Genomic DNA, 13,097 nt, shown 5'->3' with positions numbered 1-13,097 from the left:
GACCTGGAGCCCCAAACGTTTGGCGAATGACTCGTGAAGGAAGTTGTGGGTTGATCGATGATGAACGTACCTTGGATCTTTCCCAACTTCGTCATTATCCTCATTGTTTGTGGCACCGAGACCCTTATCATGCCATTTAAAAATATCTCTGGTCCTTCCGTCTCTTCCTCGGGGTTATCTGGTGTATCTCTACCCATCTCGCCTTCGTCTTCCTCAAGCTCGATCTAGAAAAGCTTCTTGCAAGCGAGCCCCGGAAAATAGCGGTCATCACAGTGGAAGCAAAGACCTTGAGCTCGGCGGTTCTGTAGCTCGTGGGGTGTGAAACGTCGGACCGTCGAAGATGGTTTTGTCTAGTTGGGCTCGCCCGGGGTATTCTGTGTTTGGTTCGGGGTAGGAGCCATGAGCTTGGGTGGGTTATGGGCCCATTTGTACGTCGCCTGATGTCGCCCTCGTAGATCCTCGCCAACCCGATGGCCGATGATAGTGTTGACGGTCGCTGCGCTCTAACGTCTGCCTGGATCAGCTCTCGAAGACCGCTGATGAAACACGTTGTCTCTTGCTCCACGCAAAGAACGCCAGCCTTGCTTAGTAGGCATTCGAATCGGCCTTGAAACTCCTTCACGGTGCTCATTTGACGAAGCTTGCAGAGCTCTCCGAAGGCATCTTCATACGGTACAGATCCGAATCGTAGGATGAGCTCCTCCTTGAACATAACCCAACTAGGATTTGGGTGTAGTGTGCGCTGGCGATGGGCCCAGATCTGCGCGTTGCCCTCCAAATAGTACGCCGCAAGATGCACCTTCTCATCATCTTGCACCGCCTGGAAATTGAAGTATTATTCAGCTTGACACAGCCAAATCATGGGGTCGTTTTGACCATCGAACGTGGGAAATTCCAAACGAACAGGACTTGCTGGAGCTCGAGCAAGTTGCGGTGGTGGTGGAGGTTCGCCGACCGGAATGACGCGATGCGCTGCTGTGGTGGTCTCGTCCCTCGCATACATGGCCTGAAGAATTTCCGCCATCTGGCTCATCATTCTTTCCTGCCCTTCACCAAGAGTCGCAACCTGTTGTTTGAGGCGTTGGAGACGCTTGTCCTTGGCCATGGCTGGCTCTGATACCACGCTGATATCGACCGGAGATCTCCGTCCACCTGTCACACCGCGGCCGCGGTTACCTCGAGCAATGGTGACGAATGAGAAGGAATAGCGAAATACAAAACAGAGAGAATTGGGACGATTTTCTGATATATTTGATAATCAAATCCTTCAGGTGGTTCGTACAAGGTATTTGACAGCTGAAGTTTCTTCAGTCCCGTACACACACAAAATACCTAGTGATTCCTTCTAGAAGGCTAAACAACGACATGAAAAAAAGAGTAAAAAATACTACAGACTCTAAAATAAGAAACGACACTTTGACTCTTAACAACAAACGACATACGAGACCTCACACTTCTATTTTATTCTATGAAAGTAATTATTTGATACCAGATTCATAACATCACCAAAAAAGAGAAGGATTTGAAGACATATTTTATTAAAAAAAAATCATTTAACATACATTCGTTTTTATTTTTTGCAGTCAAGAGATTCTCTTAGTGAATTAAAGAAATTGGTATGGATCTGTATCGAACCATTCTTAAAGTAAAATTCGAGCCATCTGCGGTGTGTTCATTTTTTCGAGATTGCCTAACAGAATAGATGGTATGAATGCGTTAGCAGGGTTTTTTTTTTGTTTTAGATTTATAATTTTTCATAGTCTAGGGTTTTGTTGGTTTTATGTTTTACTGATTGTGTTGATCTCATGCATTACTTTTTTGAGGATTTCATATAGCTATAGAACACATAATTCTGACCAGAAGAAAGCTCTTTGTTTGAAGAAATTGAATACCATTGAAGATATCATTTATTACGAGGAGAGGCTGCCTTGGTGCAAATAAACTATTATGTCAAAACTGGTCTATCTACACCACAATCAATTCCCCTAAGCCCATGGAGGAGGCTTCTTTGCGTTGGTAATACTCTTAAAGGTTGTGTCTAATACTGATAGAAATGTTGTGCATGATAGAATTAATAATACTATCATACTGTGTATGATTTTGCCTGTTGGTTTTGTCTGTGTATGCTAGGTGGACCTGACTTACTGCGGCGAGTCCAGCATGAGCAAGAGCAGCAACGAATGTGCATATTCTCTTTCAGTCGGTTAATTTTTTTTTGCTTCAATCTTTCAGTCGGATTCGGATTTAGTCGTACTATTTTTAATGTTCTTTTTTATGTGTATATATCATTGTAATCTAACTCTTTACATTATGGATTTTTTGTAAAATATATCACGATTTCTTCTTTGTTTGCATTTTATAAAAGGTATTGTTATATAATGCTTTCATATTAAACTATTAAAATCTAAAAAGGGGAAATAAAAGGGAGTTGGATATAAAATATAAAAATCCATATTTGGAGGTCGTTTTTTTCTTCAGAATTTGGAATCTTTTTTAGATTTGAAGACGTGTTATAAACATCTTCAAAACATAGACACGTAAGCAAATTTTGAATTTTTTTTGCCCATGTGGACCTTTTTTTAAGTCATTTTTTCATGATTTGGAGTTATTTTTCTGATAGATTTGATGACGTTTTTTCAAATGTCTTTAAAAAGCACTTACACGTCAGCAATATTACACCTACGTGGATAATTTTTTAAGTCACTTTTTTTAGATACAAAGTCGTTTTTTTTAGAGATTTGAAGACGTTTTATAAACGTCTTGAAAAACATAGACTTTTTAAGTCACTCACATAGATGTCATTTTTTTAACGACTCCGAATATTTTTTAAGTCAAGTAAATGATGTCTTAAAATGCAATATATGTAGTAGTGTATGCTGAATAAGAAGTTGAAAAATCAGGAAGAAACCAACCGAGCTCTCAACGCTTGGCTGGACTCCCTCACGACCCCTCTGAACACTCTGGATCCACGATCTGGATCCGGCGAAATGACCACCTCTGAGTCGGCTCGGAATGCGGCGTCAGCTGCACAGACGGGCCGAGCTCTTCCTCAACAATCATCACCTTAGCCAAAATTTCATTCGTTACCAACACTTCACAAAGCCCTTTAGGCTAATATAAGAAACATATAAAAATAAAGGATAGTGAACTAATACATTTCACACAAAGTAACACATTTACAGCAACACACACAAAAACAGAAACTTACGAGTAAGCGGATAGGGAGGGACGGCGCAGCTCGGAATGTACAGCGGCTCAATCTGAATCCTAAAAATAAAGTAGAGATATCAACGAACTTTGAATTTCATCAATAAACAATGAAGCCCAAGTCATCGTAATTTGAACCCCAAGTCGAAATCCCTCGTTTTTTCAACAGTCCAAAACCTCAGCTTTAATTTTGGTCCAAAAAATATGAAATAAAGTACAAAATTTCACTCGGTCAATACCACAACAACAATCATGAGAAATATAAGCTAATTTAAGCCTCAATCTTCTTTCTATCTTTCTCCGTGGTCTCTCTCTCGTTCTGATGTCGGTTCTAACGAGGAACCTTGTTTTTAAACCGTTTTTAACTTTCTCAAAAGATACGATTTGTAATTTTTCCAAATTACGTTTAATTTTTAGAAGCGTTTTTAAATTTTTTATTAAAAGTTATTTTAAACCATTTAAAACGACTAAAGCTTAAAAAAAACTAAAATATATATTTAGCCAAACAGAATCATTATTTATCGGCTGGCAGTCCACATGATGGCCTAAAGAAAGCCCACATGGGACAAAGCATTAGATGCTTATCTTCAAATCTCTATCAAATTCAAACCCAACAACATTATAAATAAAAATAATTTTAATAAGGTTTCTTTCCCAAAAAAAATAAAAAAAGCAGAACAGCTCTTGTACACCGTGGCATTCGCGTACATATAAAGTACATTCTTTTTTCATTTATCGGAAACACAAGAACCGCTTTCAAAGTACCGAAAATACCCTCTTACTAACCGCCCGAGTGGCCTCAGAGAGGAAGGGTAGTTCCGTCATGGTTGAGAACACACGCGATCACTCCCACGTTGTATTCCACGGGGTTCTTTTAACCCCGAAACACCCCCGGTCACAGGCCGCTTCAAAGAGTCGAAGTAAGGGTGTTTTGGTACTTTCGGAGAGAGGTGTGGGCCCAGATACAATGAATTAAACCATATTTGAAAAATAAAGAACGTGAGTGATCCGCGCGAAGCATTCGAAAGGTGGCTGTGAAGAGAGAGATACAGAGAGAAAGCTATTACTTTTTTTTTTTTTTTTTTTCCCTTTTTTCCTTTTGCCCTTTATAATTTCCGTTTTGAGACGTTATTTGTCATGTCTGGTTTAGGGTTTTGAGATAAAGACAGAGAGAAGAGAAGTAAAGAGAGAAATAATCGGGAGAACTTCGAAGTCAAGCCTTTTCGAAACGTTTTCTTGAAGAATATTCTCTCTGCTTGAAGTTAGATTCGCCACCTGGATTCTGTGCCAACACTGTTTCGTTAGACTCAGTGTTCGAAAGCAAGAAATTAGGGTTTCTTTTGTGTGGTGTTACGAGCCTTCTCGGCTTATGAAGTTGAATTGTCGGTCTGCAATTTCGGTGACTTGGCTGCTTCTGTGGTGATTTTCGTGATGTTCACGCCGCATAAGGGTTTTCAGGGCTGGTCGCCCACGCCGAAGAGCGGCGGAACCGGGTCGGGTCGGAACCCGGTCGGAGATGAGGGAAAGACTCCAGCTTCGGCGTTGGCGGTCGAAAATGGCGGGCTAGCGTCGACGGAACCGGTCTCTGGCCATGACGGGTTGGCCCAGATTGAACACGAGGTCGGTTTCATTTGATTTTGATGTACATGTTCTGTTAAATTTATGAAAATATGTGTGAAGAGTTTACGCTTTTTGTGGGCAGCTTTTTGAGTATCAGTACCACATGGGAATTCTGTTGATTGAGAAGAAAGAATGGACTTCGAAATGCGAAGAGCTGAGGGAGGGATTGGCCGAAGCAATGGATGCCCTTAAAAGGGAACAAGCTGCTCACTCCATTGCCATGTCGGATGTTGAGAAACGGGAAGAGAATCTAAGAAAGGCATTGGGGGTTGAGAAACAGTGTGTCGTTGACGTAACCATTATATCCCTCTTCACTCATCTTCTTCAATTTTTTGTGTGTTCGTCGATTTGTTAATCAATGGTTGTTGGAGGGTTTTGCAGCTAGAGAAGGCTTTGCGTGAGATTCGTGCAGAAAATGCTGAAATAAAGTATAATGCGGACTCAAAGTTGGCGGAGGCAAATGGTTTGGTGACGAGCATTGAAGAGAAATCCCTTGAGCTCGAAGCAAAGCTGCACTCAGCGGATGCTAAGCTTGCTGAGGTGAGCCGAAAGACTTCAGAGATCGCAAGGAAGTCCCAAGACTTGGAGGCTCAAGAAAGTGCACTCCGAAAGAATCGTCTCTCGTTTATGGAGGAGTATGACAGATCATTCCATATTCTTTTTGAAGTTTCGACTGGTAAATATTAAAATTCACATTTTTGTTTTGTTTTTGGCAGGCAAAAGGCTCATGAATCTAGCCTGTCCAGGCAGAGAGAGGATTTGAGAGAATGGGAAAAGAAACTTCAAGAGGGAGAGGAAAGGCTAGCCAAAGGGCAGATGATTCTCAACCAGAGAGAGGAGAGGTCAAATGAGAATGACAGGGTTTTCAAGCAGAAGCAAAAGGAACTTGAAGTTGCTCAGAAGAAAATCGATGAAAGTAGCAAAGTTTTGAAAAGTAAAGAAGACGACATTAGCAGTAGAATAGCGAATCTAACCGTAAAAGAGAAGGCAAGAAATTCTTCACGCTCGTTTCTTTTCTAATTTCGCTTATAATCATGTTTCATTAACTTGTGGAATATTTTTTGATTTTTTTTTTGATGCAGGAATTTGATGCTCTGAAGACAGATCTGGAGATGAAAGAGGAGGCGTTACACCTTTTGGAGGACAAGCTCAACACTAGGGAAAAAGTGAGTTATTTTTTATTTTCATCTTGTACACTCTTATGCAATTTGATAGATATAAGAGGTTGGTGTCATAGGATGTTCTTATATTCTACTGTGCATCAAATCCTTTCCAATCCAAAATCATATTACATTATTTCATTAAAATCATGATGAGTGTGAGCACTGTACTACCCTTCTTGTTTTTTTCCCTATCTTATTACCTTTTTAATCTTGATAAATGACGATATGCTATTTGGAAAGTGTTCCTCATTCATGACTAAAGGTTCTTGTGCTTATCGAATGACTTCAGATTGAATTACAAAAGCTTACCGACGAGCATAATGCCATTTTGGAGACAAAGAAGCGTGAATTTGAGATCGAAATCGAGGAGAAGAGAAAAGCACTAGACGATGAACTGAAAAACAAGGTGGTAGACGTGGAGAAGAAAGAAGCTGAGATCAACCACAAGGAGGAGAAGCTTGTGAAACGAGAACAGGCATTGGAGAAGAGGTTGGAGAAGTTTAGGGAGAAAGAAAAAGACTACGAAGCGAAATCGAAAGCTCTGAAGGAAAGAGAGAAAGCCGTTAAATCCGAGGAGAAGAGTTTAGAGAAAGAGAAGGAGGAGATACTTGCTGATAAAGAGGAATTGCTTGGACTTACTTCTGAGGTTGAGAAGATCAAATCTGCAAATGAAGCCCAATTACAGAGCATAATGGACGAGAGAGACCGTCTTAAAGTGACCGAGGAAGAGAGGTCAGATTTCCAGCGACTGCAATCAGAACTGAAGCAGGAAATCGAAACGTATAGGCGTCAGAAAGAATTGGTTTTGAAGGAAGCCGAGGATCTGAGGCAGCAGAAGGAGGTTTTCGAGAGGGACTGGGAAGTGATTGATGAGAAAAGAGCGGAGCTCGAGAAAGAGATCGTGAGAGTGAGCGAGCAGAAGGAAGAGTTCGAAAAACTGAAAGGAATTGAAGAAGAAAGGTTGATGAACGAGAAAGCGACTGCGCTGGAAAACATAAGAAGAGAGCAGGAAGATCTTAAGTTGGTCCAGGAATCTTTCAAGGCCCAGATGGAACACGAAAAATCGTTATTGGCCGAGAAAGTAGAGAGCGATAGGAATTTGATGGTCCACGATTACGAGGCGAGGAAAAGAGAACTCGAGGCCGACATGCAGAACCGGCTCGAGGAGATGGAGAAGTCAATACGCGAGAAGGAGAAGGATTTCGAGGATGAGAGGAAGAGAGAGCTTGACAACATTAGTTACCTGAGAGAAGTGGCTCGGAGAGAAATGGAAGAGTTGAAATCGGAGAGAAGTAAAATTGACAAGGAGAGAGTCGAAGCGGATGCGAACAGGCATCATCTGGAGAGCCAAAGAGTTGAAATACGGAAAGACATTGATGGTCTTTTCGAGCTGAGCAACAAGCTCCGCGATCAACGCCAACAGTTTGTCGACGAGAGAGAGCGCTTCCTTTCGTTCGTCGAGAAGCTCAAGGGCTGTAATAACTGCGGCAACACGATCTCCGACTTCGTGCTCTCTGATTTACAACCCTTGGCTGAAATCGAGAACGCTCAAGTGCCTCCCGTACCGAAGCTATCAGATTATGCCAAAGACTTGAAGGGTCAAAACAAGGACCCATCTCCGATCGCTGATGCGAAATCTCCGATTTCGTGGCTTCGCAAATGTACTTCCAAGCTGTTCAAAATCTCTCCCGGGAAAAACTTCGAGTTCACCGCGGTGCGTAACTTGGCCGAAGAGGAACCGTTCTCTGGAGGGCAGAATCTGGAAGACCCAATCGATGATAAAGTGACCTCCGAAATTGAGGCGGAGCACTCGTTCGCCGCCGCAAGCGAGTCCTTTGATGTACAGATTGTCCAATCGGACACGAGCATAAGAGAGACCGAAGGCGGCAGTCAAGATCAATTGGCAGATGACGCCAGCAACATAAACAGCAAGCGACCGGAACCGGAACCGGAACGGGAACCGGAACCTCAACCTCGGAGAAAAGGCAAGGCAAAGATCGTTCGGTCTTGCTCCGTCAGAGCAGTCGTTGAAGACGCGAAGAAGATACTAGGGGACGAATTTCAAGTGAGCGAAGACGGAGGAGGGTATCAGAATGGGAAAGAGGATTCTGAGAACGCCGTAACGGGAATGACGCGGAAACGGGGCCGGCCTTCGAAGTCTCAAGCCACTGTGAGTGAGCACAGCGAAGGCCCTTCGGACAGTGTTGGCGGAGCCCAGCCAAAGAAGAGGCGCGCTAAGGCTCCGGTGAGAAAGCACCAAACTCTGGTTGATGAGCACCAACCTCAGGTGAGCGATCAGCCAGCTGGCGCTGAGATTCGTTACAATCTCCGTCGACCCAAAAGGTATTTTACAACTTTGTTTGTAGAGAGTGTGTTCTGTTCATTTATTTATATATTTTTAAATGTAACCAACCCGTGTTTGCGTTGTCTCCTCAGTCAAGTTACTGCCGTAGCCGCTAGAGCTTCTCGTGGCAGGAAAAATAAGGAACAGACTGACGTCGCAGTTCCTACTTCTTCGGTGGGAGTGACCAGTGAGAATGACGACACTACTTTCCGCCTAGTGCGGGTAAGTTTACATCTGTATAGAGTTTTATTTGGTTTCTGTGTTTTGTTTTCCTGATATTTTTTTGCTTCATCTTACTAAACATTTTTTTGCTTCATCTTACTAAACATTTTTTTGCTAAAACAAGGGCAATGAAATAAATTGTTGATATGGATTGAATGTCTTTTTTTGGGGCAGTGTACAACTGTTGCAACGACGGAAGAGGTGACAATGAACATGGAAGAGGTGACGAAGAACATGGTTGAGAACAGAGCGGCGTTGAGCGAAGAGGTGAACGAGTACCAGGGTGATTCCCCTGCAGCAGATTACACCAGCAACGTCGAAGAAGAAGAAGAAGATGAGGACGAAGAAGAAGACGAAGAGTCTCAGCATCCGGGTCAAGCGTCGATAGGAAAGAAGATCGGAAAGAAGCTCTGGACCTTCCTCACCACATAAGAGCTTTCATGGTTTGACTTTAGGTGACGTTGCTTTTTAGGAGCTCTCCTAATGTGTAGTAGAAGAACAACAAGTGTGCATTAACAATTTCGGTTTGTAGCTAGAAATGTTTCAGAGCACAGGGGTGATTGGCTTATACTTTGCCCCTGCCATATTCTCTGTAGAGGTTAGGAATCGGGCCCGTTTTAATCTCTCTATTTTTTTTTTTTTTTGTTGGGATAAAATGATTTTTTAGACATTCCCACATTGTTTGTATCTTGTGCTTGTATCTCTTTTGCTCTCTCTCTCTCTCTCATAGATTTATCTGTTAAGAGGTTCTGCTCTACGACTTGACCTTGTGACCGTTATTGACTTTTGGAAATTTATGATACTAAAAGGTTGTTTCGGCAAACCACGCACATAAATTTACACTCATTTGAGCGTGACCAATAGTAATTTTTGGTGTCTAAAGCAAATAGTGTAGATCTTCTGAAATAAGAATGTGTGTATACAGCATTAACTTGTGTTGTCGTCGTTGAAATATAATCATCTACTATCTAAGGTCATATGTCAATGTTACAGTAGTAGTACAAATTGTTGTGATGTTGAAAAAAAAGCACAGTTAAAGTGGTAAAAACTAAAATATGAACAAAAAAAGAAGACATTTTTTATAATGAAACCTAGATAGGATTAACATATCACGCAAAAATAATCGCATCGCAACTAGGTTTGCATTGACTAACTTGATGATTATGTACTTCTAAACTTGATTATGGTAAATCTAAAATCATCGTTGTTTTGTTACCCTCAGGTTTACATAAAAGTGAAAAGAACTTTACACAAAAAAGATACGGGGTGGGATACGATTCGGCTTCAAAATGATACTCTTCATTGGCGTAGATGAAAAGACCTTGTAACCTTGCGAGGGATAAAACTCGTAGGAATGGCCGAAATTTGCCAAAGTGGGGGTATGGCCTAATACCGTGTTAGAGATGTGAGATTTGTATCGGTCAGAAACTGCTCTGTTGTTCAACAAAGAGTTGAAGTAATTGATTGTATTAGCACTTATAAAGAAAGCATAATAATGGTATTAGTGAGAAGTCGGGTTTGGCCTAATGCTATGTTACAAGTCAGGTATTCTTCAATTGAGTGCAGTAAGGGATGTGACAGTTGGGTTGGGAGCAGGCGAGGGAGTGGCAGTGGAGAGTGTACCAAAGCTTGTGGCACACGATGCAGCCTCCCTCGTAGCCCCCATTCTGGCACCCGCTGCTTACGTGTCTGAACATCCCATGCATTTCTCTGCACCCAAACATCTCGCACGATTCTCTGCACTTGCTCACGTGCCCCAGAATCTCTACCACTTCCCAACTCTGCATCACCGCCGCCGAATCGACACCGCTAGTTTCTGAGAGACCGTTCAGTATGCGCCGCAGGATCATCACTGACGAGTACTTTGCTCGCCGCAGACTGTCGAATTGGTAATGTCTCTCCCCACAGAACCTCAAGAATTTATATCGGTTCTCGCACACTTCGTTCTCCAGCGTCCCGTCTTCGTCTTTGGTCTCCCATGCCACATCTTCCACAATCTCATAGCTAGACACCGAATCTCTGTCGTGCTCCGTCAGATCATGGCATCTGCAAAATCAATAAAACAGGAGTCAATTCTGGTCAAGAGAGAAGAGAATGAATATATATATATATATATATATATATATATATATATATTTGTGTCTAAATTATTACCTTTGACATAGATAAGAGTTTCTCGTGGCGAGATATCGGTTCCCAAAGAGAATGGGGTCGTGGCAGTGAGCGCAGGAGTGATGTAAGTCGATAACCATGAAATTCTCTTTGAATGGCAACATGGCTTGCCCGAGCTGTATTGAAAATAAACCCATAAAAATAAAGTTATATAAACATATTGATACGTGGGCATATACATATATATGTGATAAGAATAGAAGTGGGCGACTATACCTTTTGCATGAAGAGGACGCTGTTGTTGCTGGCATGAGAAGGGTCGGTGATACCCAAGACCTTCATAGAAGTGTGGGTCACCATTTTGGAAATCCCCTTTCTGGCGCGCTCTTTGGCCTGGTCATCGATCTCCTTGAGGATGGGGTCCACCATCGTCGGCCAGTAGTCTCCGTCGAAATACGGCAGCCGCGCTGCACTCACTGGCGCTCCCGACGGCACAAAGAATCGGTCGTACAGAGTGGTCTTGTTCACTACGATCCCCTCTTGCGTCGCCTTCTTCAGAAGCCTCAGATACCACTGCCTGAGTCTGTCGGGGTTTGGCGTTTTCTGAGTCTGGGGATGGCAATTCAGAATGTATTGCTCTCCTTTCAGAGGCGGGCAAGACCAGAGGTAGCACCTCGCGAACCCTCTGCGCTTAACGTAGTCCATGTAGCTGATCAGAATCTCGTGATAGGCGACGGTTCGGAGAGACTCTCCGGTGGAAGCGGAGATGTTGGGAGTGAAGTACTTGGCGGAGTCGATGTAAGAAATGCAGACGTAGCGGCGGTTGGGGACGGGGCAGTCGGAGCCGTACTCGTGAACGTACATTGTGAATATGCAGACATCGATGCCCTCGATCTTCTGAAACAACAACACCATCTTCGCCGTGTATGGGAACTCCGCCGGGTAGTCCTCGCAGTCCTCACGCAGGATACCAAGAAGGCCGGTGTTGACCGGCAGAGTCTTCTTCGACGACATCACCACCCGAACAACCAGATCGGGAACCCATCTGCTCTCCTCTCTCATCCGCGTCTCGAGCTGCTTCTGAATGAAGTTTCCGAGGATCGTCTCAGGCAGGTCCGAGGCCCTCACGAGGCCCGGATCGTCGGTGGCGAGCCGGCATTCAGGGCATCTGTACCTCTTCTCTCCCACCTCGTCGTGGAGACCGCATATCACGTGGTTCCTTACGCCGCAAGTTACACATTCCACCCACTACAAAAAAGAAAAAAAGAAAAACCTGATTTAGTACTCTACTATTGACTGTAAATCATATGCACATGTGCACACGCAATAATGATTGACGACTAAAAGTTATACCGATTCTTCGATTTCTTGGACATTTTTGGCGACGAGAAGCGTCTTTTTCAGAAAGTGGCGGGCGCCGCCAAATACGGGGATCCCGGTCCGCGGAGACTGCTTGTAGCACGAAACGCAGAAGCTGTGGTGGTGCTCCGGCAACGGCGCCGACGAAGTAGAGGCTTCGTCGGTGCGATAGTACTTGATGCCGGGCTTGATGATTTTGGTGCAGCAAGAGCAGTAGCGCGGCATCGGCGCAAGCAAAAGCCTCCCCTTCCCACACAGCGAGCACAGCGCAGACTCGTCTCCGTCGATCTCCGGCGATTCCCACCGGAGTCCGGCAATGTGGTCCCTGAGCCGCTCCTCCTGATCGGCGGTCTTGCTTATGTGTTCAAGGTGGTGAGTGATTAGAGAATTCCACGATTTGCAAACGGTTCGGAATCGCCGCAGAGACGTCGTCGACAACTTGGACAGTATTTGCTCCTCCAACTCCCGCGGAAGATCGAACTCACCCGCTTTCCGCTTCATCTCCTTATTCTTAATAACTCTGTGTTTCAGTTTCTACGTATACGCTATAGTGGGAACGAATATGTTAGGAAAGCCTTTTATATTTATATTTGTGAGCGAACTAAGAAACCTCGTGAAATCCTAATCCGACTTTTTTTTTTTTTTTTTTGTGGGAAATCCTAATCCTACTTTGTATGTGCGTGGGAATAATTATTTGGGTTTTCAGGGCTGGTCGCTCACGGCGAAGAGCGGCGGAACCGGGTCGGGTCAGAACCCGGTCGGAGAGAAGGGAAAGACTCCAGAACCCGGTTCGGCGCCGGCGGTCGAAGATGGCGGGCTCGTGTCGATGATTGGGCCAATGAAGTATTTTCTTCGAGGTAAACACATTTCGATAGCTCTGATGGGTTTTTCTCTGATCTAGTTTCATACTATATTATGGCTGTTTATTTTTTAGGAGAACTATATTATGGCTGTTTAATTGCGAATCTGATAGCTCTTGGGTATATGTACGGAGCGTTTCATATGAAGTTAGTCAGTTCTCTTCCAGAATTGAATTCCTCGACTTATCTATGCTGTCAGATTAACTGTCA

The 13,097-nt window shown here is 43.6% G+C and overlaps 2 protein-coding genes across 2 annotated transcripts; one reads left to right on the top strand and one right to left on the bottom strand.

Moving 5' to 3' along the window:
• The first annotated feature begins 4,208 nt into the window (after positions 1-4,208).
• On the top strand, positions 4,209-9,368 carry LINC1 (little nuclei1). The gene is made up of 8 exons (XM_089616612.1): positions 4,209-4,827; positions 4,910-5,119; positions 5,209-5,462; positions 5,544-5,814; positions 5,910-5,993; positions 6,280-8,333; positions 8,427-8,556; positions 8,731-9,368. Exons 1-8 carry the CDS (start codon positions 4,639-4,641, stop codon positions 8,986-8,988), a joined length of 3,450 nt encoding a protein of 1,149 aa, XP_089472738.1. The 5' UTR covers positions 4,209-4,638; the 3' UTR covers positions 8,989-9,368.
• A 729-nt stretch (positions 9,369-10,097) lies between these two features.
• On the bottom strand, positions 10,098-12,528 carry LOC149408288 (histone acetyltransferase HAC12-like). Its single transcript, XM_089624839.1, has 4 exons — positions 12,022-12,528; positions 10,945-11,916; positions 10,711-10,844; positions 10,098-10,602 (listed from the first exon to the last, which is right to left on the bottom strand). Exons 1-4 carry the CDS (start codon positions 12,526-12,528, stop codon positions 10,098-10,100), a joined length of 2,118 nt encoding a protein of 705 aa, XP_089480965.1.
• Positions 12,529-13,097: the final 569 nt, after the last annotated feature.

Source organism: Urtica dioica, chromosome 1 (assembly GCF_054948205.1).
Source record: "Urtica dioica subsp. dioica isolate 48M chromosome 1, U.dioica_male_clone48M_v1_H2, whole genome shotgun sequence".
Classification (NCBI taxonomy): Eukaryota; Viridiplantae; Streptophyta; class Magnoliopsida; order Rosales; family Urticaceae; genus Urtica; species Urtica dioica.
Note: the sequence above shows the minus strand (reverse complement) of the source record. Positions and strands in the feature narration are given on the sequence as shown.

Bases quoted from the DNA above. Each gene is read 5' to 3' on its own strand.
- LINC1 (XM_089616612.1), top strand. From the start codon at position 4,639: ATGTTCACGCCGCATAAGGGTTTTCAGGGCTGGTCGCCCACGCCGAAG. The intron at 5,463-5,543 runs GTATGACAGATC...TGTTTTTGGCAG, and splicing joins CGTCTCTCGTTTATGGAGGA to GCAAAAGGCTCATGAATCTA. The intron at 5,994-6,279 runs GTGAGTTATTTT...GAATGACTTCAG, and splicing joins AGCTCAACACTAGGGAAAAA to ATTGAATTACAAAAGCTTAC.
- LOC149408288 (XM_089624839.1), bottom strand. From the start codon at position 12,528: ATGAAGCGGAAAGCGGGTGAGTTCGATCTTCCGCGGGAGTTGGAGGAG. The intron at 10,845-10,944 runs GTATAGTCGCCC...TTTTCAATACAG, and splicing joins GCGTCCTCTTCATGCAAAAG to CTCGGGCAAGCCATGTTGCC. The intron at 10,603-10,710 runs GTAATAATTTAG...TTGATTTTGCAG, and splicing joins AACTCTTATCTATGTCAAAG to ATGCCATGATCTGACGGAGC.